This window comes from Trachypithecus francoisi, unplaced genomic scaffold (assembly GCF_009764315.1).
Source record: "Trachypithecus francoisi isolate TF-2019V2 unplaced genomic scaffold, Tfra_2.0 Lachesis_group20, whole genome shotgun sequence".
In the NCBI taxonomy this organism is placed as follows: Eukaryota; Metazoa; Chordata; class Mammalia; order Primates; family Cercopithecidae; genus Trachypithecus; species Trachypithecus francoisi.
The window spans coordinates 17304008-17328109 of NW_022681466.1; the positions used below are offsets into that span (position 1 = coordinate 17304008).

Consider the following 24102-nt stretch of genomic DNA (forward strand, 5'->3'; position numbering starts at 1 on the left):
GACCAACATGGAGAAACCCTGTCTCTACTAAAAATACAAAATTAGCCAGGCATGGTGGCTCATGCCTGTAATCCCAGCTGCTCCAGAGGCTGAGGCAGGAGAATGGCTTGAATCCGGGAGGTGGAGGTTGCTGTTGGCCGAGATCACGCCATTGCACTCCAGCCAGGGCAACAAGAGCGAAACTCCATCTCAAAAAAAAACCCAGATATATATTATATGTTTTATATATATAATATATGTTATATATTATATAATATATAAAACACGTTATATATTATATATAATATATCTAAAACACATGTTATATATTATATATATCTAAAACACATGTTATATATATATTATATATTTTTTATAAAGACATAGTCTTGCTATGTTGCCCAGGCTGCTCTCGAACTCCTGGCCTTAAGCCTCCTGCCTCATCCTCCCAAAGTGCTGGGATTATAGGCCTGAGCTACCATCCCTGGCCCCATACTGCATTATAAATACTATAATACCTATAATTTATTTTATGCTACATAGTTCTAATGTATAATTATATAATATACAAAACAATATATAACATGGAACATAAACATATATAGTATGTATTATTTATATGCAGTATATTATTAAAACAATCATATTTAGCAAATGTGATGTGTGTGTCTGTGTGTGTACACAACTGGAATCATACCATCCGTATCTTGCACTGTGCCCTTTTTCATTTAATATATATTGGAGATCTTTATAAGTCAGAACATAGAGATCTAACTCATTTTTTTTCATGGCTACATGGTATTCCATTGAATGTATTTTTCATAATTTCACAGGTTCTTTATTGAGGGACACGTAGGTTGTTAGTCTTTTACCATTTTCTTTCTTTCGTTTTCTTTTTTTTTTGAGACGAAGTCTCACTCTTGTCCCCCACAGGCTGGAGTGCGATGGCGCGATCTTGGCTCACTGCAGCCTCCGCATCCCGGGTTCAAACGATTCTCCTGTCTTGGTCCCCCTAGTATCTGAGATTACAGGCGCCTGCCACCACACCTGGCTAATTTTTGTAGTTTTAGTAGAGACGGGGTTTTACCATGTTGGCCAGGCTGGTCTAGAACTCCTGACCTCAGGTGATCCACCTGCCTTGGCCTTCCAAAGTGCTGGGATCACAGGCATGAGCCACCACGACCAACGGTCTTTTACCATTTTCAAACAATGGTGCCATCAACATCTAAAAATGTGGATCTTCACGTATTTTTGCCAGAATATCTGTAGGGTACATTTCTAGAAGTAGAATTGCTAAGTCAAAGAGTAGATAAAATACATTTAAACATTTTGATAGCTGTTACCAAGTTGCTCTTTGATGAAATTGTACCAATTCTCACTCCTGTGAACATTGAGTGTTCCATTCTCTAAAAGGTTTCAGATATTTGACAAGATACAAATTAGTACCTGGTTTAATTTGCTTTTATTTTTTTGAGATGTAGTCTCCCTCTGTCAGCTAGGCTGGAGTGCAGTATCATGATCTCAGTCAATGGCATCCTCCACCTCCCAGGTTCAAGTGATTCTCCTGCTTCAGCCTCCTAAGTAGCTGGGATTACAGGCACCTGCCACCACACTGAGCTAATTTTTGTATTTTTAGTAGACACAGGGTTTTGCCATGTTGGCCAGGCTGCTATCAAACTTCTGGCCTCAACTGATCCAGGCACCTTGGCCTCCCAAACTGCTGGGATTACAGATGTGAGCCACTGTGTCCGGCCCAAACTATTTTTTAAAACTTAAATTAATTTTTTTATTTTTATTTTTATTATTTATTTATTTATTTTGAGACGGAGTCTCGCTGAATTCCCCAGGCTGGAGTGCAGTGCCGCGATTTCGGCTCACTGCAATCTCCCTCCCTCTCGGGTTAAAGTGATTCTCCCGCCTTGGCCTCTCAAATAGCTGGGATTATATAGGCACGTGCCACGACGCCTGGCTAATGTTTTTGTATTTTTAGTAGAGACGGGTTTCACTATGTTGGCCAGGCTGGCCAAACTGTTTACTTTTTTTTTTTTTGAGACGGAGTCTCGCTCTGTCACCCAGGCTGGAGTGCAGTGGCTCGATCTCCGCTCACTGCAAGCTCCACCTCCCAGGTTCACGCCATTCTCCTGCCTCAGCCTCCCGAGTAGCTGGGACTACAGGCGCCTGCCACCATGCCCGCTATTTTTTTGTATTTTTAGTAGAGACGGGATTTCACTGTGTTAGCCAGGATGGTCTCGGATCTCCTGACCTCGTGATCCGCCTGCCTAGGCCTCCCAAAGTGCTGGAATTACAGGCGTGAGCCACCGCGACCGGCCTTACTTTATTATTATTATTTTTTAATTGAGACAGAGTCTCTCTGCTGCTCAGGCTGGAGTGCAGTGGTGCAATCTCTGCTCACTGCAACCCCGCCTCCCGGGTTCCAGCGATTCTCCTGCGTCAGCCTCGTGAGTAATTTTTGTATTTTTAGTAGAGACGGTTTTTTTTTTTTTTTTTTGAGACAGAGTCTCGCTCTGTTGCCCAGGCTGTAATGCAGTGGCACGATCTCAGCTCCCTGCAAGCTGGAGGAGGTGGCTCACGCCTGTAATCCTTGCATTTTGGGGAGGTCGAGGCGGGTGGATCACCTCAGGCCTGGAGTTCGAGACTAGCCTGGCCAACATAGCGAAACCCTGCCTCTCGGCCGGGCGTGGTGGCTCACGCCTGTAATCCCAGCACTTTGGGAGGCCGAGACTGCCACCTGAGGTTGGGAGTTCGAGACCGGCCTGACCATCATGGAGAAACCTTGTTTCTACTAAAAATACGAAATTATCCGGGTGTGGTGGTGCATGCCTGTAATCCCAGCTACTTGTGAAGCCAAGACAGGAGAATCACTTGAACTCAGGAGGCAGAGTTTACGGTGAGCCGAGATCGCGCCATTGCACTCCAGCCTGGACAACAAGAGCAAAACTCCCCCCTTGCTTTCTATTTCTACTGGGCAGCGCTGCTCAGTAACCATGCCAGTCCCGTACTTGCCTCTATGCAGCTGGGAATACTAACATCCCTGGGGCCCAAAGTGGCTCACTAAACCATGTGCCTTGTCCAGGCCGCGGTTTTTTTGTTTTTTGTTTTTGTTTTGTTTTTGTTTTTTGAGACGGAGTCTCGCTCTGTCGCCCAGGCTGGAGTGCAGTGGCCAGATCTCAGCTCACTGCAAGCTCCGCCTCCCGGGTTTACGCCATTCTCCTGCCTCAGCCTCCGGAGTAGCTGGGACTGCAGGCGCCAGCCACCTCGCCCGGCTAGCTTTTTGTATTTTTTAGTAGAGACGGGGTTTCACCGTGTTAGCCAGGATGGTCTCGATCTCCTGACCTCGTGATCCGCCCGTCTCGCCCTCCCAAAGTGCTGGGATTACAGGCTTGATGTTTTTGTTTGTTTGTTTGTTTTCTTCCTGGTCTTGTCCTTTGCAAAGCCTTAGAACAGTCGTTAAGCAACTCAGCAAATATGCAATTCGCGTTTTCAGTAAATTTATCCAAACCGCATTCTATTCTTTACCCTCCTGCTTCTGCGCAGACACGCTCCCTTAATGACGTTTGTCCCACGTCGCTCTCCGTTCGCTCCCAGGCTTCTCTGCGCGTGCGCCTCCCTCTGCGCCTGCAGATATGGCGTTTCGGTGTCAGCGTGACAGCTATGCTCGAGAGGTACGGCGTCACGGGCGAGGCACTTGAGACTACCCGGCCGGCAAGGCGGTTTGGGGAAGAGGGTGCCACGTGGAGGGATTCAGTCCCGGTGTGGAGAGGGCTGGGGCTGGGGTCGGGGCTTATTCTCTCATTCCTCTCCCTTCAGTTCACCACCACCGTGGTCTCCTGCCGTCCCGCGGAGCTGCAGACTGAAGGGAGCAACGGCAAGAAAGTGCTGAGCGGTTTCCACGTAGTGCTGGAAGACACATTGCTTTTCCCTGAGGGCGGGGGACAGGTACCAAGCCAATCTCTTCCCAGGAAGCCCCAAATTTCTTTGTGCTCAGGCAGGAAATGCTCTCCTGCCCCTTTTTTCTCAGCCATGATGAATTCAGATGAGCCTTAACTTAATTCATTTTGTTATTCATTTAATAAGTATTTATCAGCAAATGCTTATCTAGACTTAACATATGCTAGATATTATTCCAGGCTGTAAGGATAACCGGTGAACAACACGGTGCCTTTATATACGTGGAATGTTTATTGAAGACAATTGTGCGTGTTAGGTATAGTAAGTAATAAATGAAAACCAAGTAAAGGGAAAGAGAGTGATAGGTTACGTGTGTAGATGAAGGGTAATTTACTTCAGTAGAGACCTAAACGAAGTGAGAGGGTGAGTCTCTGCAATTATCTAGTGGTGCTGGGGGCAGGGGGCGTATTCAAGCAGATAGAATAGCAGGTGCAAAGGCCCCAAGGAAGGAATTAGCTTCGGGTATTTGTTAGGGACTGAAAAAGATGTTCCTGAAGGAGTTCAGGTGAGATAGACGGGTTACAATAGTACAGCAGAGAGCATACTTATCAGTGCTGTGATGAGGACTAGGTACAGCATGAGCGCAAGTGGGGTACATTGTGAACATGGAAGAGGAGGATAACAACAAAGGTGGGCATTATGAGAAAGGCCCTTCCTTCCTTCCTTCCTTCCTCCCTCCCTCCCTCCCTCCTTCCCTCCTTCCCTCCCTCCCTCCCGTTTTCGGTCTTTCGGTCTTTCTTTTCTTTCTTTCGACAGAATCTAGCGCTGTCCTCAAGCTGGAGCACAGTGGCACAATCTCGGCTCACTGTAGCCTCCGGCTCCTGGGTTCAGGTGATTCTCCTGCCTCAGCCTCCCGAGTAGCCTGACCAACATGATGAAACCTTGTCTCTACTAAAAATTAACCAGGCATACTGGCAGGTGCCTGTAGTCCCAGCTACTTGGGAGGCCGAGGCATGAGAATCACTTGAATCGGAAGACTGAGGTTGCAGTGAGCTAAGATTGTGCCACTGCACTTCAGCGTGGAGGACAGAGCAAGACTGTGTCTCAAAAGGAAAAAAAAAAAAAAGGGTGTATTAAGGTGTGTGGGCTTCATTCAGGAAACTGCAGTGAACCATGCAGGTTATTTTCTTTCTTTTTTATTTTTAAGAGACAGGATCTTACTATATCACCCAGGCTGGAGTGCAGTGGCCTGATCCTAGCTCACTGCAGCCTGGAACTCCCAGACTCAAGCAGTCCTCCTGTTTTAGCCTCTCCAGTAGTGGGGACTACAGGCACACAACCAACATGCTTGGCTGATTTTTTGTAGAGATGAGGTCTCACTTTATTGCCCAGGCTTATCTTGAACTCCTAGCCTCAAACGGTCCTCCCACCTTGGCCTCCCAAAGTGCTGGGCCTACAGGTGTGAGCCACTGCCCTGGCCTCCATGCAGGTTCTTAAGCAAATAAGTGACATGAGAGAACATGTTCAGCAGACTTGGTACTGAGAAAGTTCCAATTTCATGTCAGTTATTATTACGGTGATTTTCCCAATGTGAAGATTTCCCTGATCTGCTGAAGGAAAACCTGTGACCTCAAGTATCCATAGAAGGTCTCATTTTAGGCAACCTTTCTTTCAGGAAGTCTTTTTTGATTCCCCAAGACTGTTAGGTCTCTTTCCTTTGAGGTTCTCTAGCATCATATACTTTTTCATGTTATGGCATGTTATAGGTCATATTGCAAGTGTCTGTTTTCCAGCCTCTGTTCTCTAGACTCTTAAGTTCCATGAGGCATCATATCTTGTTTACATTTTAGTCTTGGGCTGGCACAGTCTCTTGTAAGCAGTTGGCACTTGAAACTGTTTTAAATGAACTTTTTTTTTTTTTTTTTAAGGCAGTATCTTGCTCTGTTGCCAGGCTGGAGTGCAGCAGCATGATTTCGGCTCACTGCAGTCTCTGTCTGCCAGGTTCAAGCGATTCCCCTGCCTCAGTCTCCCAAGTAACTGGGACTACAGGTGCGCACCACCATGCCCAGTTAATTTTTTCTATTTTAGTAGAGATGGGGTTTCACCATGTTGGCCAGGATGGTCTCAATCTCCTGACCTTGTGACCTGCCTGCCTTGACCTTTCAAAGTACTGGGATTACAAGTGTGAGCCACTGCACTCGGCCCTTTTTTTTTTCTTTTAATGAGACAGTATCTCACTCTGTCACCCAGGCTGGAGTGCAGTGGCGCAATCATAGCACACTGCAGCCTCAACCTTTTGGGCTCAAGTGATTCTCCCACCTCAGCCTCCAAAGTAGCAGGTAGTATCATGGCCAGCTCATTTTTTATTTTTCATAGAGGTGGGGTCTCACTATGTTGTCTAGTCTGATCTTAAGCGATCCTCCTGCCTTGGCCTCCCAAAGTGGTGGGATTACAGGAATAAGTCACCATGCCCAGACTAAATGAACATTTTTGAATCTAATTCTAGTAGCACTGCAAGAGGATGGAGTGGAGGGAGGGAGAAAAAATCAGATCTTTTTTTTTTTTAAGTTTTTTGAGACAGAGTCTCGCTCTGTCACCCAGGCTGGAGTGCAGTGGCACGTTCTTGGCTCACTGCAAGCTCCGCCTCCCAGGTTCACACCATTCTCCTTCCTCAGCCTCCCGAGTAGCTGGAACTACAGGCGCCTGCCACCACGCCCGGCTAATTTTTTTGTATTTTTAGTAGAGACGGGGATTCACCATGTTAGGCAGGATGGTCTCGATCTCCTGACCTCGTGATCTGCCCGCCTCGGCCTCCCAAAGTGCTGGGATTACAGGCGTGAGCCACCGCGCCTGGCCCAAATCAGATCATTTTAGAGACTACTAAAGAATCTAGACTAAGGCAATGAGAGTTGAGGATTAAGGTTCTTCGAGTTTTACTAAAATTTTTGATGCTATAGTTACAGTCTCTTTTTTTAATTCTGTTATTCTGAAGATCACAACACATAGGTGTTTAGAATGAAAAGGACTGAAAATCCTCTCATGGAACAAAGTGGACTCATCTCACTTGGCATTGCTTTCTCCATCTCCCTTAGGGAGCCCAAATTCTGGGTCTGTCTCTCACCCTAGAGGGTCTTTGTACCTAGGAGTTAGGGTGAGCCCTGCCTTGCCATTGATTATGTTTACTTATTTCCATCAGCCTGATGACCGTGGTACAATCAATGACATCTCTGTGCTGAGAGTGACTCGCCGCGGGGAGCAGGCTGATCATTTCACACAGACACCCCTGGATCCAGGAAGCCAGGTTCTGGTCCGGGTAGACTGGGAGCGGAGGTTTGACCACATGCAGCAGCATTCAGGTAAAGGCTGGGATGGGGGACATAACACCAGGGCAGTTGCCGTGTATGGGGATGCCATGATGACTGAGACATAGTTTGGGTTCTGTAGGAGTTAACCTTTTGGAAGAGACAGACTATTCAGAATCAGCTGTAATTCAGGAAGGATGTGCTAAATGTTATAACAGCAACATGAACAATTGAAGTAAAAAAAAGTATTAGAATAACTGCTGGATTTAGGTATTATCAACTTCCCACTTGATATCTCCATCTGGATGTCTCACAACCTTTCAAACTCAAAATGTCCAAAATGAAACAAAAAGCCTTCCCCTCCCTCCTGGTCTTTCATTAGCATCCGGTGTGTTCATTGCAGGGCATCAGGATACACCTAGTCACTCAAGTTCTGGAAGTCATTCCAGATACCTCTTCAGGTGTAGACAGCCAGCCAGTCACTGAGTCCTATTCGTTTCGTTTCTTTTTTTTTTTTTTTTTTTTAACAGAGTTTCACTCTGTCGCCCAGGCTGGAGTACAGTGGCATAATCTCGGCTCACTGCAACCTTTGCCTCCTGGGTTCAAGCGATTCTCCAGCCTCAGCCTCCCGAGTAGCTGGGATTATAGGCACCCACCACCATGCCCGGCTAATTTTGTATTTTTAGTAGAGATGGTGTTTCACCATGTTGGTCTGGCTGGTCTTGAGCTCTTGACCTCAGATGATCCACCTACCTCGGCCTCCCAAAGTGCTGGGATTACAGTTATGAGCCACCCTGCCCGGCCTTTTGGTTTGTTTTCTAAGTCTGTCCACTTCTTTCCACGGTCACTGTCATCCTAGTCCCAGCGCCTAACTGTCTTCACCCTGGACCTCTCTAACAGTTTCCTAATTGATTGCCCCACATTCACTCTGGCTCCACCCGAGTTCTGGCTACTTGGGAGGCTGAGGCAGAATAATTGCTTGAACCCGGGAGCCGGAGGTGGCAGTGAGCTGAGAGGGCACCACTGCACACCAGCCTGGACAACAGAGCAAGACTCCATCTGAAAAAAATAAATAAAAGAAATAATAATTTTTTTTTTTGAGACACAGTCTCGCTCTGTCGCCTAGGCTGGCATGCAGTGGCATAGTCTTGGATCACTGCAATCTCCTCCTCCTGGGTTCAAGCGATTCTCCTGCCTCAGCCTCCTGAGTAGCTGGGATCATAGGTATGCACCACCACGTCTGGCTAATTTTTGTATTTTTAGTAGAGATGGGGTTTCACCATGTTAGCCAGGATGGTTTTGATCTCCTGACCTCGTGATTTGCCCATCTCGGCCTCCCAAAGTGCTGGGATTACAGGCTTGAGCCACCGCGCCCGGCCTGCTGTATCTCTTATGTCAAGCCCTGTGCCTTGCATGTGGTAGGTACTTGTTGAATGGATGAATGCTGCATATTGAAACTTAAGTTCACTGGGCACAGTGGCTCACACCTGTAATCCCAGCACTGTGGGAGGCCAAGGCGGGTGGATCACTTGAGGTCAAGAGTTCAAGACCAGCCTGGCCAACATGGTGAAACCCAGTCTCTACTAAAAGTAGAAAAATTAGCTGGATGCGGTGATGCACGTATGTAATCCCAGCTACTCAGGAGGCTGAGGCACGAGAATTGCTTGATCCTGGGAGGTGGAGGCTGCAGTGAGCCCCTGCACTCCAGCCTGGGCAACAAAATGGAACTGTCTCAAAAAAAAGAACTTAAGTTCACGTCCAGCCCCTTATAAGTTACATTGCCATGGCAAGTTATTTGATCTCTCGAGGCTTCAATTTCCTCATCTATGAAATGGTATCACAAGGCCTCTTGCAGAATTCTCATTGTGATTTTCAATAAAGTATCTAAAGTGTATTACCAAGTGCTTAGAAGGTCTTCAACAAGGATAATTTCTGTGCTTTTATCATTGTGGCTCTATTTTATCATTGTGGGAGTATGTGGACTTCTCACTTTTCTCCTGTCTCTTGCTCTCTTTGCTTAGGGCAGCATCTCATCACGGCAGTTGCTGACCATCTATTTAAGCTGAAGACAACATCATGGTGAGTGGCAGGCATAAGACTAACTGTAGGCAGGCCCATCCCAGTACTGGGAGGGAGGCGGAGGTGGGAGAATTGCTTGAGCCAGGGAGATTAAGGCTGTGGTGAACTGTGATTGCCACCAAATGGCAGCATGGGTGACAGAGCAAGCCTGTCTCAAAAAAAAAAAAAGGGGGGTGAGACGGTATGCTTGTTCCAGTTTCTAGAGGAAAAGCTTTCAGCTTTTCTTGTTCAGTAAGATGCGTTATCTTTGGCCACTCTACTTCTGATAGGGAGTTAGGGAGATTTCGGAGTGCAATTGAGCTGGACACCCCCTCTATGACTGCAGAGCAAGTAGCTGCCATTGAGCAGAGCGTCAATGAAAAAATCAGAGATCGGCTGCCTGTGAATGTCCGAGAATTGAGCCTGGATGATCCTGAGGTGGAGCAGGTAAGGGCAGAGGCAGAGGGGTGGCTTCTGCAAAATGGTTCTCCAAGCGTTCCTCATCAGATTCAGACAGTCCCTCCGCTCTCCTTGAGTCCAGGTGAGAGGCCGGGGTTTGCCAGATGATCATGCTGGGCCCATTCGTGTTGTTAGCATTAAGGGCGTTGATTCCAACATGTGCTGTGGGACCCATGTGAGCAATCTCAGTGACCTTCAGGTAAGTGAGGAAGGGCTATGGAGTGGCTGAGAAGAGGGATTGGGGAGGGGGATCACATGGGGCTGGGAGTGGGAGAGGGGGATAATCGAGGAGTCCTAAGTGAAATCTCCCCTTCACTGTTTCAGAGCTGAGGAAAAGATAGGTTTCTCCTACCTTCAGGTTCTAGGATCTGCTGTGGTTTACGCACGCGCCCACGTGTGTGTGTGTGTTACCCCCTTGCCTCGTGTAGGTCATTAAGATTCTGGGCACTGAGAAGGGGAAAAAGAACAAAACCAACCTGATATTTCTGGCTGGGAACCGGGTGCTGAAGTGGATGGAGAGAAGTCATGGAACTGAAAAAGCACTGACTGCTCTGCTTAAGTATGCGTCTTTCAGTACCTTCAGTTGCCTCCCATTGCTGAGATTTTGGACATAATCTCTTACTTCTGGGAGATAAGATGCAATCGTAAATGATAAAGTGCTTTGGATAGTCAATCAGAACCATGAAAAACAGTTAATTCCTTCGTATATTTTCTCCCAGTTGCCTAAGAGACCTCCTCAGAGTATCTCCTGATCCCTGACTGCAGGGAGGCACCATAGCAAGAAGGAAGTTACTGATTTATGTCCCCAACATCAGAAACAACTGGGAGGCTGCGCAGGTTTCCACTGACCTTTCTCTTGCAGGTGTGGAGCAGAGGATCATGTGGAAGCAGTGAAAAAGCTCCAGAACTCCACCAAGATCCTGCAGAAGGTGATTTATTCCATGGCAGGTAGAGAGGGCATGGGCCCTGCCTAGAATAGGCTCTGCAGACTTGGTCTTCTGCCGAAGCCAATGTGTAGTTTGTCAAAGTAGGAGTGAGGGGAGAATGAGGTGGAGGGAAGCTGATACTCTGTATTGTTATCCTTTTTCCATTTATCTACTGAGTTACCATATCCATTTCAGAATAACCTGAATCTGCTCAGAGACCTGGCTGGGCACATTGCCCATAGCCTCAGGAACAGCCCAGACTGGGGAGGTGTGGTCATGTTACACAGGTGAGAAATTAGGAGCTGGAGACAAGGAATGGGGACTGTGCTGGGCTTAGGGCTCAGTGTCTTCTCTATATGCAATGTACAGTGGGAGGTGGATTGCTCACTGGTATTCTCAAGGTTGGGTAGATCCTAAGAAATATGTTACTGGCCAGGCGCAGTGGCTCATGCCTGTAATCCCAGCACTTTGGGAGGCTGAGGCGGGTGGATTACAAGGTCAGGAGTTTGAAACCAGCCTGGCCAGCATGGTGAAACCCCTTCTCTACTAAAAGTACAAAAATTAGCCAGGCATGGTGGTACATGCCTGTAGTCCCAGCTACTTGGGAGGCTGAGGCAGGAGAATCACTTGAACCCAGGAGGCAGAGGTTGTGGTGAGTGGAGATCACACCACAGCATTCCGGCCTGGACCGACAGAGTGAGACTCCATCTCAAAAAAAAAAAAAAGAAATATGTTACCTACCAGGCCTCCTGGGTTTGATGTTAACATCTTTGCTATAACTCTGTATCTTTTTTTTTTTTTAATTTTTTTTTTTGAGACAGCGTCTCGCTCTGTCGCCCAGGCTGGAGTGCAGTGGCCAGATCTTAGCTCACTGCAAGCTCTGCCTCCCAGGTTCACGCCATTCTCCTGCCTCAGCCTCCCGAGTAGCTGGGACTACAGGCGCCCGCCACCTCGCCTGGCTAGTTTTTTGTATTTTTTAGTACAGACGGGGTTTCACCATGTTAGCCAGGATGGTCTCGATCTACTGACCTCGTGATCCGCCTGCCTCGGCCTCCCAAAGTGCTGGGATTACAGGCTTGAGCCACTGCGCCCGGCCTGTTTTTTTGTTTTGTTTTGTTTTGTTTTGTTTTTTGAGATGGAGTCTTACTGTGTCTGGAGTGCAGTGGCATGATCTTGGCTCACTGTAACCGTTGCCTCCCGGGTTCAAGCAGTTCTCGTGCTTCAGCCTTCTGAGTAGCTGGGATCACAGGCATGTGCCACCACACCAGGCTAACTTTTGTATTTTTAGTAGAGATGGGGTTTCCCCATGTTGGCCAGGTTGGTTCTGAACTCCTGACCTCAAGTGATCTGCCCACCTCGGCTTCCCAAAGTGCTGGCATTATAGGTGTGAGCTATTGCGTCCAGCCTGTATCTTTCTTTAGGATTGTCCCCTACTTACTTTACTCTCTTAACAGATTTCTGCTTATCCTGGTGAATCCTATTTAAGGGAGATAGAGACAAACCTGGAGGTTGAATCCAAACTGCAGAGGCTGAGAAGGGCAACTTGCTGGCTCTCAGCCAGTACTTTCTCTTGGCTAAGGGATGTGGGACTTTATGTGTACAAACAGGCAGCAGCAAGGCCAACTTCAGAAGGAGGGGCCAGGCTTCCTGCAGTTTCACAGCCACCACTCCAACCTGGGTTTCATGTCTGTGTCCTTTGTTGTAGGAAGGAGGGTGATTCAGAGTTCATGAATATCATTGCCAATGAGATTGGGTCAGAGGTAAGAGGAGCATGAGATTCTCTACCCCAGCCTGGATAGAGACCTAGGGAGACATAAGTGAGGGGCATTAGTTTAGCTGAAGTCCCTCCACATGAACACATGAGGAGTAGGAAATAGCCATTCATTCAATACTGTTTTCTTAGCACTAGCTATGTGCCAAGCTCTGTTTTAGGTGTTGAGCTAGATCTATGTTATTGCTCTTTCTGGGGCTGTATGTTTATCAGCTTCTGAGCTCCTTTCATCAGAGTTCTAGTTCCTCAGAGCCATTCAGGTTTATGTGTGCTGAGGATCCAATATTAGAAATACAGGGGTGGGCTGGTCACGGTGACTCATGCATGTAATCCCAGCACTTTGGGAGGCCAAGGTGGGTGGATCACTTGAGGTCAGGAGACCAGCCTAGCCAATATGGTGAAACCCCATCTCTACTAAAAATAGAAAAATCAGGCCGGACATGGTGGCTCACGTCTGTAATGCCAGCACTTTGGGAGGCCAAGGCGGGTGGATTGCCTGAGCTCAGGAGTTTGAGGCCACCCTGGGCAACATGGTGAAACCCTGTCTCTACTAAAATACAAAAATTTAGCCAGGCATGGTGGCGTGTGCCTGTAATCCCAGCTACTCAGGAGGCTGAGGTACGAGAATCTCTTGAGCCCGGTAGGTGGAGGTTGCAGTGAGCTGAGATTGTGCCGCAGCACTCTAGCTTGGGCTACAGAGTGAGATTCTGTCTCAAAACAAAACAAAAATTTGCTGGGTGTGGTGGTGGGTGCCTGTAGACCCAGCTACTTGGGAGGTTGAGGCAGGAGAATTGCTTGAACCTGGGAGGCTGAGGTTGCAGTGAGCTGAGATTGCGCCACTGTACTCCAGCCTGGGCAACACAGACTGTCTCAAAAAAAAAAAAGTGAATACAGGAGTGGGCAAGCCCCTTTGAAAGCCATCCCCATCCATTTTCCTCTTCCTCTGGCTTTATTCTTCCCACTCCTGATGGTCTCTAGCCTAGAGATTTCCAGGTCTGTCTGTTTGTTCGTTTGTTTGTTTGTTTCAGAGACAGAGTCTTGCTCTGTCACCCAGGCTGGAGTGCGGTGGTGTGATTATGGCTCACTGCAGTCTTGAACTCCTGGGCTCAAGCAATCCTCCCACTTCAGCCTCCTGAGTAGTTGGGACTGCAAGCATGAGCCACCATGCTCCACTATCTCTTTTGTATTTACTCCAAAACCCTTCTTTGGAATGCCTACTGTCGGTAAAGCATTGTGTATCTTTCTTTTCATAATTCTTCTGTATAGACAGAACTGATTCTCAAGGAGCTCATGTTCTAGTCTGGAGGACAAATTTGTGTGTTGACATTTATAATTTAGAATGATAGAGTGATGAATGCTAGAGGTGAAGGAGTATATTACTGAAGGATAGGGAGGTTTCAGGGAAGGGGGCCTTGAAGACTGCTTAGAAGTCATCAGACAGACAAGGGGCAGAGGCAGCCGGGCAGAGGGAAATCTGGTGGTTTAGGCAGTGGCAGGGAAAGGACGTATGGTAGGGAAAAGTTTGCGAGAGTGAAACCATGAAAGGCATTTTATGCTTAGCCAGGATCAGCAGTCTTCTGCTGCTGCCTTAATGTTTCACCTAAGTTCCCGTAGTTGTCCTCAAAAAGTTTCTTGGCCCTGGTGGGCCAGTGTGGAGGGGGATTATCATTCATCAGGAGCGTCACTTGGTGGTTTAGGGGGAAGTAATCTGTTCTTAAGATTGAAGAGAGTGCAGGGTTTAGGGGGGTTGACTCTACATCCTTAAGTATCAGGGCTTATCTCCTTGTCTTACCTCCTAGGAGACCCTCCTATTCTTAACCGTGGGCGATGAGAAAGGTGCTGGACTCTTCTTACTGGCAGGGCCACCTGCGTCTGTGGAAACCCTGGGGCCCAGGTAATCCTAGGTGGACTCTCTTGCACATGTAGTAGAGCCTGTATCCTACAGATACATTCCTTTACTGACTCAAAGGACCGTCACATCTGCGATCTCATTTATTTACATCATGGGCATGTGAGGTGGGCTGAGCGGAGATAATTGTTACTACTGTCATTTCCAGTTTGACAGATGAGGGTCTTTTAGCTCCACATCTCTCTTTTTTTTTTTTTTTTTTTTTTTTGAGACGGAGTCTTGCTCTTTCGCCCGGGCTGGAGTGCAGTGGCCGGATTTCAGCTCACTGCAAGCTCCGCCTCCCGGGTTTTACGCCATTCTCCTGCCTCAGCCTCCCGAGTAGCTGGGACTACAGGCGCCCGCCACCTCGCCCGGCTAGTTTTTTGTATTTTTAGTAGAGACGGGGTTTCACCATGTTAGCCAGGATGGTCTCGATCTCCTGACCTCGTGATCCGCCTGCCTCGGCCTCCCAAAGTGCTGGGATTACAGGCTTGAGCCACCGCGCCCGGCCATCCACATCTCACATGTATGTTTTTGTTTTTGTTTTTATGAAGTGTGTTTGTTTTTGTTTTTTGAGATGGAGTCTCACTCTGTCGCCCAGGCTGGAGTGCAGTGGCATGATCTCAGCTCACTGCAGCCACCACCTCCTGGGTTTACGCAATTCTCCTGCCTCAGCCACTCAAGTAACTGGGATTATAGGTGCACGCCACCACACCCAGCCAATTTTTTTGTATTTTTAGTACAGATAGAGTTTTACCATGTTGGCCAGTCTGGTCTCAAACTCCTGACCTCAAGTGATCCTCCCGCCTTGGCCTTCCAGAGTGCTGGGATTACAGGTGCTCACCCTGCTCCCTAGAGATTAACATAATTTATCTAGCCCAATTCATAGACACTGATGTTGTTTTTAGTTATTTACTCTTATGTGATCATGGTACATATATCTTTGTGCACACGTGCAAGTGTTTTTTTGAGACGAAGTTTCACTCTTGTTGCCCAGGCTGGAGTGCAATGGCACGATCTCGGCTCATTGCAACCTCTGCCTCCAGGTTTAAGCGATTCTCCTGTCTCAGCTTCCCGAGTAGCTGGGATTACGGCGTATACCACCACACTCGGCTAAGTTTTGTATTTTTAGTAAAGACGGGGTTTCATCCTGTTGGTCAGGCTGGTCTTGAACTCCTGACCTCAGGTAGTCCACCCGCCTTGGCCTCCCAAAGTGCTGGGATTACAGGTGTGAGCCACCACCCCCAGCCTATGTGCAAGTGTTTTTAAGAAACATTCCTAGAAGTCATCTACTCTTCTTATCCCTCCCCTAGTCCCTGGAAAAAGACTCAGAGCTGCCCTTTTTTGTGTGACTTTTCCCTCAAAGTCTCCCTGACTATACACTTCTGTTCCCCAGGGTGGCTGAGGTCCTGGAAGGCAAAGGAGCAGGGAAGAAAGGCCGTTTTCAGGGCAAGGCCACCAAGATGAGCCGGCGGACGGAGGTGCAGGTGCTTCTCCAGGACTACATCAGCACGCAGAGTGCTAAGGAGTGAGGGCTTAGGGTACTCACCTCCTGTTTCCACAGGCATCTTTTGGTCAATAAAATAGTTTGACTCAGAATGGTTGTGATACCACTTGTATTTATGACTAAGTCATACCGTATACTCCAGTGTGCTTTCCTAGTTACTTTCTGTTTGTAAATAGATAATTTTCTAATTTAGTTCCTGCACTGTAATGTTTGGAAGGTGGTGGAATAATTTACACCAAACCTTGTGCTTTTGCACTCAGTCGGATAAGAAATGAACACCTGATCAGCTGAGTCCACTGCTCCCATATTTTTGTTAAAATCCACAAAGATACATGGCTTTTTCCTGCCCCCACCCCCCTGCCCCGCCCCCTGAGAAGGACTCTTGCTCTGTTGCCCAAGCTGGATATAGTGATGTGATCTCCTACCTCAGCCTCCAGAGTAGCCAGGATTACAGGTATGTGCCACCATGCCTGGCTAATTTTTTTGTTTTTGTTTTGTTTTTGTTTGAGATGGAGTCTGGTTCTGTCACCAGTCTGGAGTGTGGTGGCATGATCTCGGCTCACTGCAACCTCCACCTCCTGGGTTCAAGCGATTCTCCTGCCTCAGCCTCCCGAGTAGCTGGGGCTACAGGCTCGCACCACCATGCCCAACTAATTTTCGTATTTTCAGTAGAGATGGGGTTTCACTGTGTTGGCCAGGATGGTCTCCACCTCTTGACCTCGTGATCCGCCCACCTTGGCTTCCCAAAGTGCTGGGATTACAGGCATGAGCCACTGTGCCCGGCTGGCTTCTTAGTTTTCTTTCCATTTCTGTTGTCTACTTCAATCACAGTATCAATGTGGAATGTTGACAGCATTGTCACCTTCTTGGGGTCAGTGCTGCAGCTGCAAGTGACACTGGCGAGTATTCTCAGGGCAAACAGGAAAAGGGTTAAAGTAAGAGATTAAGAGGGACATGTAATGATGAAAAATATAACAGTTCTAAATTTGTATGCATCTAATAACAGTCTCAAAATACCTAAAGCAGATATTGACAGATCTCAAAGAAATAGATAAATCTGTAATCAACGGAAGACTTAAGCTCATCTTTCATCAGCAATAGAGCAAATGGAAACATAATATGTTTAGGAGCACAGGCTTTGAAGTTTCACAGATCTGGGTAGAAATACTGGATTTGCACATCTAGGAAAGGTGATAAAACAAAGATCCAGTTACAACTAGCTAGAACAAAGATGGTTAAGGCCTAGACAGTCAAGATGAAATAACAGAGGAGAAATACAAAAACTGACACCCAGGGGAGATAACCTGTGGCTGTGGCTGTGTTCAGCTATTTATTCTTCTAACCCTGAAAGGAACTTGTTTTTTTTTTTTTTTTTGGAGGCAGTCTTGCTCTCTCACCTAGGCTGGAGTGCAGTGGCATGATTTTGGCTCACTGCAACCTCTGCTTCTTGGGTTCAAGCAATTCTTGTGCCTCAGCCACCCAAGTAGTTGGGATTACAGGTGTGTACCACCAAAAGTTTCCTTCAACCCTGCCATTGAGTTACCCAATTTCTTTCTTCAGAATCAATCACTTAATTTTTTTTTTTTTAAACAGAGTTTCGCTCTTGTTGCCCAGGCTGGAGTGCAATGGCGTGGTCTTGACTCACCACAACCTCCACCTCCCGAGTTCAAGTGATTCTCCTGCCTCAGCCTCCTGAGTAGCTGGGATTACAGGCATGTGCCACCATGCCCAGCTAATTTTGTATTTTTAGTAGAGATGGGGTTTCACCATGTTGGCCAGGCTGGTCTCAAACTCCTGACCTCAGGTGATCCACCAGCCTCAGCCTCCCAAAGTGCTGTGATTACAGGCATGAGCCACAATGCCTGGCCTTTTTTTTTTTTTTTTGAGGCATAGTCTCACTCTGTTGCCCAGGCTGGAGTGCAGTGGCACAATCATGGCTCACTGCAGTCTCAACTTCCCCGGGAACAGGTGATCCTCCCATCTCAGCCCTCTGAGTAGCTGGGACTAGAGTTGCACACCACCACACCTGGCTAATTTTTTGTATTTTTTCTAGAGACAGTGCTTTGCCATGTTGCCCACACTAGTCTTGAACTCCTGGGTTCTAGCAATTTGTCCACCTTGGCCTTCCACTGTTGGGATTACAGGCGTGAGCCACCATGCCCAGCCTGTTATCAATTTCTCATATATCCCTCTGGTAGTATTTTAAAAAATAAATGTATATAAATCTTCCCTCTTTTGAAACATAAATGGTAGCACACTGTGTACTCTTCTGCATCTTGCTTTTCTCAGAGTGCCATGTTTTAGATAAAACTATAGTGTAAGACTCATGCTATACAAAATGGGTCCATTAATGGGAGAAAGGGAAATATTTGCTTCACAGACGCTTCCTTACTTTTGTGACTCAGGCAGGATTCCCTTGAACGGAGACCCATGTGAATTTGTGTGTGAGATCTCTGTCCCTTTCTGTGTTTGTTTCTTTAGGGTGTGCCTTAGTCTGATCTGACTGCTATAATAAAATAAAATCTAGGTAGCTTATAAACAACAAAAATGTATTTCTCACAGTTGTGGAGGCTGGGAAGCTGGCAAATTCGGTGTCTGGTGTAAAGGTTCAAATACTGGTTCAGGGATAACCATCTTTTTGCTGTGTCCTCACATGATACAAAGGGTAAGGGGTCTTTCTTGGGCCTTTTTTTTTTTTTTCTTTTTGAGACAGAGATGGAGTTTTACTCTTGTTGCCCAGGCTGGAGTGCAATGGCACGATCTCGGCTCACTACAACCTCTGCCTCCCAGGTTCAAGTGATTCTGCCTCAGCCTCCCGAGTAGCTGGGATTATGGGTGCCTGCTACCCTACCTAGCTAATTTTTTGTATTTTTAGTAGAGATGGGGTTTCACCATGTTGGCCAGGCTGGTCTCGAACTCCTGACCTCAGGTGATCCGCCCACCTCAGCCTCCCAAAGTGCTGGGATTACAGGCATGAGCCACCGCGCCCAGCCCTCTTGGGCCTCTTTTATAATGCACTAATTTCATTCATGAAGGCTCTGTTCCTGCGATCTAATCACCTCCCAAAGGGCCCACCTCCTAATGTCACTTAGGGGGTTAGGATTTCAACATATGAATTTTTAGGGGTACACAAACATTCAGAACACAGCAGGTGCAACAAAACGAAGTGACCTGGGAGGCCACTCTTGCTCAACACCACTCAGGTGGGTTCTGGTCACTTAGACCTAGAACGACCATATAATTTTAATATCCAAAGTTAGGCAAACCTCATGCCAGAACAATAGTCATAAACTCAGACTGTGTTAAGGTAGCCTGGAGGTCTGGTCTCCCTGCTGAGACTCCCTGAGCTTCAGTTTCTTGACCTGAAAATGGGGACATGAACTGGGTGTCCTAAGAAGGAAGAAACCTTGTGAAATAAGAAAAGGCATAAACACTTGAGCAAATTATGTGAAAATGGTAATTGGTTGTATAAAGAAAGAAAATAAAGCAGCAGTTTTTGAATTGGTGATGTCATTCTTTCCTGTCACTGGGGCCCTAATCCAATGCCCCAGGGAGAAGGGGAGGAGAACAGAGTATGTTCAGGGGAAGGGGTGGATTGTCTTTTATGAGGTTCACCAGGAAATATTTTTGAGTTCATTTATTGGAGTAATCGAGTTTTAGGCACACACACACAGATTATATATTCTGGAATATTGCTATAACCCATTTTACGGCACAGAAACAGTAAGGGGGACTCCTGGGCTTCTAAGGAAATTTTTTTACGCACATACCCATGAATTGCTGAAGACAGCTGCTGTAGCTTCCACCAGTGTGAAGCATGTAGGTACTGGAACAGATGTATGAAAGACGAAAGGTATCAGGTGAAAGAAACCCAGAGCAGTAGACAGACTGAATTCAGGGCCAGGCACAGTGGCTCACGCCTGTAATCCCAGCATTTTGGGAGGCTGAGTCCGGTGGATCACCTGAAGTTGGGAGTTCAAGACCAGCCTGACCAACATGGAGAAACCCGCCTGTATTAAAAATATAAAAGGGGCAATCCCAGCTACTCTGGAGGCTGAGGCAGGAGAATTGCTTGAACCCGGGAGGCAGAGGTTGCAGTGAGTCAAGATCACATCATTGCACTCCATCCAGCCTAGGCAACAAGAGCAAAGCTCCGTCTCAAAAACAAAAACCAAAACCAAAACCAACCACCACCACCACCAAAAAAAACCCACAGACTGAATTCAGGAAGGCATTGTGCCAGTGTCCTATGCTCCACCCTGCCTTGGAGTCCTGAGTGGAAACCAGTGAGTCGGCCAAGCTATGCTAGAATGCCAGGTCTTTCCCTGAATGAGAACTTAAATAAACTCCAGGGCCCCACCTGGTACCAACGGGAAAACAGACAGTGTTTGCCCTAATGAAAAAAATCTTTTTCAGAAAGTGTCTGTGTCTCCCATTCCTTTCCTGAATTTGATCCAAACTATGACTAAAGTGTTCTTAACAGAGGGCAAGCAGGGATGTTTGGGAACAAGTGATGGAGGAATTTCCTTCTTTCTCTAGAAAGGTCTGTATCTTCTGTGCAAAATACTACAGGCAGAGTGCCAGGCTCCAAACTAAGGAACAAGCAGGACTTAGTTAACTGAGCTGGAGTTGTGTCTGGAGCAGAAGAGGCTCCCACAGGGACAGCTCTCTCTCTCTTGCTGAGCGATAAACTCCCTGCAGAAGTGACCTGTGGCAGAGGCCTGTTAGTAAATATCCCTATTTATTTTAAAACACCAACCTCAAAGCCAAGAGTTCAGAAGAGGGAGAGGGGTTGAGGAGTTGTTGGTCAAAGGATACACACTATTAGGAGGAATACATTTTTTGATTTTTTTTTTTTTTTTTTGTCTGCTTGTGGGCTTGTTTGCTTTTTTTTGTAAGACAAGGTCTTACTCTGTTTCCTGGGCTGGAGTACAGTGGAAATCTTATCTCATTGCAGCCTTGACTTTCCTGGGCTCAAGCGATCCTCCCACTTCAGCCTCCTGAGTAACTGGGACTACAGGTGCACACCACCACACCTGGCTACTTTTTTTCTACTTTTGCGGAGAAAGGGTCTTGCCATGTTGCCCAGGCTGGTCTTGAACTCTTGAGCTCAAGTGATCTTCCTGCCTTGGCCTCCTGAAGTTCTGGGATTACAGGCCTGTGCCACCTTGGTTGACCAAGATAGGAGAAATAAATTTAAGATAACTGTAGTACTACACAATGACTATAGGTGTTTAATAACAATGTATTAGGCCAGGCGTGGTGGCTCATGTCTATAATCCCAGCACTTTGAGAGGCTGAGGCGGGCAGATCACTTGAGGTCAGGAGTTCATGAACAGCCTAGTCAACGTGGTGAAACCCCAGCTCTACTAAAAATACAAAAGTTAGCTGAGTGTGGTGGCACACACCTGTAGTACCAGCTACTCGGGAGGCTGAGGCAGGAGAATCACTTGAACCCAGGAAGCAGAGGTTGTTGAGCTGAGATTGCGCCACTGCCCTCTAGTCTGGGCGACAGAGCAAGACTCAATCTCAAAAAAACAAAACCACCAAAAACTGATGTATTGCATTCTTGAAAACTGCAAAGACAGTAGTGTTTTGTTGTTGTTGTTGTTTTGAGATGGAGTTTTGCTCTTGTCGCCCAGGCTGGGGTGCAGTGGTGTGATCTCAGCTCATGGCAACTTCCTTCTCCTGGGTTCAAGCAATTCTCCTGCCTCAGCCTCCCGAGTAGCTGGGATCACAGTCACCCACCACCACGCCCAGCTAATTTTTGTATTTTTAGTAAAGACAGGGTTTCACCATGTTCACCAGACTGGTCTCGAACTCCTGACTTCAGGTGATCCACCCGCCTCCGCCTCCCAAAGTGTTGGGATTACATGGGTGAGCCACCACTCCCGCCCTAAGAGAGTAGATTTTAAGTGTTCTCACCACAATAAATGATAGGCATGTGAGGTAATGCATATGTTAATTAGCTAGATTGAGCCATCCCACAATATATACATATTTCAGAACTTCATGTACATGATAAATATATACAATTTTTTTTTTTTTTTTTTTTGAGACGGAGTCTCGCTCTGTCGCCCAGGCTGGAGTACAGTGGCCGGATCTCAGCTCACTGCAAGCTCCGCCTCCCGGGTTTACGCCATTCTCCTGCCTCAGCCTCCCGAGTAGCTGGGACTACAGGCGCCTGCCACCTCGCCCGGCTAGTTTTTTGTATTTTTTAGTAGAGACGGGGTTTCACCGTGTTAGCCAGGATGGTCTCGATCTCCTGACCTCGTGATTCGCCCGTCTCGGCCTCCCAAAGTGCTGGGATTACAGGCTTGAGCCACCGCGCCCGGCCACAATTTGTTTTTTGTTTTGAGACATAGTCTCACTCTGTTGCCCAGGCTGGAGTGCAATGGTGTGATCTCGGCTCACTGCAGCCTCCGCATCCCTTCAAGCGATTCTCCTGCCTCAGCCTATTGAGTAGATGGGATTACAGGCGCCCGCCACCACGCCCAGCTAATTTTTGTATTTTTAGTAGAGACGGGGTTTTAGCATGATAGCCAGGCTGGTCTTGAACTCCTGACCTCAGGTGATCTGCCCACCTCGGCCTCCCAAAGTGCTGGGATTACAGACATGAGCCATCGTGCCTGGCCTACAATTTTATATGTATCAATTAATTAATTATTTAAAAGGCCAAGTGTTTAAGAAAAGAAGGGAGGAATCAACATTTTCTTCTGTGAAAATTCAAGTTCTCCCTTTCATAATACATAACTTGTGTTGACTTCTGCATATGATACATAATCACAGAATTCATTTGTTTATATGACAGATGTTTACTGAGAGTGTAATGTGTGCCAAGTATTGTACCCAGCACTGGGGCCACACTGGCGAGTATTCCGGCCGTGGTCCCTGTTATGGCATTTACAGCTGTGGAGAAGGAAGATAAGAAAGAAAAAATCAAATACATGTAAAATTATAAACTCTGTTGAATCTGAGAGGAAGAGAGCAGGTAAACTAATAGAAAATAATGGGAGGAAGAGGGTAGGAGAGGGTAGTGGTGGTGTCAAAGGAAGGTGGGGGAGGATTTAAGTTTTCTCCTAATTTCCAGCATCCAGGCCATCTGAAATAAAGCCAACCATAGTTTAATAGACAACACAGTTTTTGTTTTTGTTTTTTGAGATGGAGTCTCGCTCTTTCACCCAACCTGGAGTGAAGTGGCACGATCTCAGCTCACTGCAACCTCTGCCTCCCAGGTTCAGTGATTCTCCTGGCTCAGCCTCCCAAGTAGCTGGGACTACAGGTGCGTGCCACCACACCCAGCTGAGTTTTTGTATTTTTAGTAGAGACAGGGTTTCACTGTGTTAGCCAGGATGGTCTCAGTCTCCTGACCTCGGGATCCACCTGCCTCAGCCTCCCAAAGTGCTGGGATTACAGGCGTGAGCCACTGCACTCAGCTGGCAACACAGTTTTTAGACAAGTGTGAGACAAAGTGGCAAACATAAGCCATGTTTGCCCATTTCTGCTTGCCAGCATAATTTTCCAAAGCTTCTGACTCTGTGAAGACCTGCAGCTCTCCAGAAAGATACTCTGAAGACAATAAAACAGAACACACAGCCCCCACGTCTCTTGTCCTCTTGCCTGAGTCACTACATTCCTTAAAAGATGAATGACCCCCAGCCTGGGCAACATGGTGAAACCTCGTCCCTACAAAAAAATACAACAATTAGCTGGGCGTGATGGTGTGCACTTGTAGTCTCAGTCTCAGTTATTCGGAAGGCTGAGGTGGGAGGATCACCTGAACCCGGGAGGTTGAGGCTGCAGTGAGCCATGATTGTGCTACTGCATGCCAGCCTGGGTGATGGAGTGAGACCCTGTCTGAAGAAAAAAAAAAAAAAAAAAAAAAATGGCCTTAATCCCTGACTTCTCCTACACATAAGATGACATCTGACGGGGTTAGTGATGATACCTCTGTGATCCAGGACCAGATGTACTCTGACACACAAACCTTGCTGTGATTCTGCTTTCATGTAATTCTGAGCAAGTCTGATGGGATTTTGCATATACAGAACCTCCACCCCTGTATATAAGCAGAGGTCTGAAACACTGGGCCAGAGCCTGCTCTGATTGAGGCTAAAGGCCTCAATCTATAGTCCTTAGTAAGACTTCTGAATAAAGTTAACTTTAATTCTTTAAAACCTTGATATTTTTCTTTACTTGACAGAAGTCTGCTGGTTTCCCTTCCAATCACATGGCCATGCCTAAGCATCCCTCTTTTTTTTTTTTTTTTGAGACAGGGTATCCCTGTGTCACCCAGGCTGGAG

General features: G+C 47.0%; 1 protein-coding gene across 2 annotated transcripts; it reads left to right on the top strand.

Moving 5' to 3' along the window:
• Positions 1-3565: 3565 nt before the first annotated feature.
• LOC117066930 (alanyl-tRNA editing protein Aarsd1) lies at positions 3566-15891 on the top strand. Of its 2 annotated transcripts, XM_033182882.1 has the most exons (12): positions 3566-3662; positions 3808-3936; positions 7085-7244; positions 9212-9269; positions 9539-9695; positions 9790-9906; positions 10136-10266; positions 10570-10636; positions 10829-10920; positions 12339-12393; positions 14204-14298; positions 15689-15891. In XM_033182882.1, exons 1-12 carry the CDS (start codon positions 3624-3626, stop codon positions 15822-15824), a joined length of 1236 nt encoding a protein of 411 aa, XP_033038773.1. In that variant the 5' UTR covers positions 3566-3623; the 3' UTR covers positions 15825-15891. The 2 variants fall into 2 exon arrangements, with proteins under 2 accessions (XP_033038773.1, XP_033038774.1); XM_033182883.1 differs by lacking the exons at positions 12339-12393; positions 14204-14298.
• The last annotated feature ends 8211 nt before the right edge of the window (positions 15892-24102 follow it).

What these genes read in the sequence shown, in the direction of transcription:
- LOC117066930 (XM_033182882.1), top strand. Translation starts at nt 3,624, where the DNA reads ATGGCGTTTCGGTGTCAGCGTGACAGCTATGCTCGAGAG. An exon ending in TCCCTGAGGGCGGGGGACAG is followed by an intron (nt 3,937 to 7,084) that starts GTACCAAGCCAA and finishes TATTTCCATCAG; the next exon opens with CCTGATGACCGTGGTACAAT. An exon ending in AAGCTGAAGACAACATCATG is followed by an intron (nt 9,270 to 9,538) that starts GTGAGTGGCAGG and finishes TACTTCTGATAG; the next exon opens with GGAGTTAGGGAGATTTCGGA.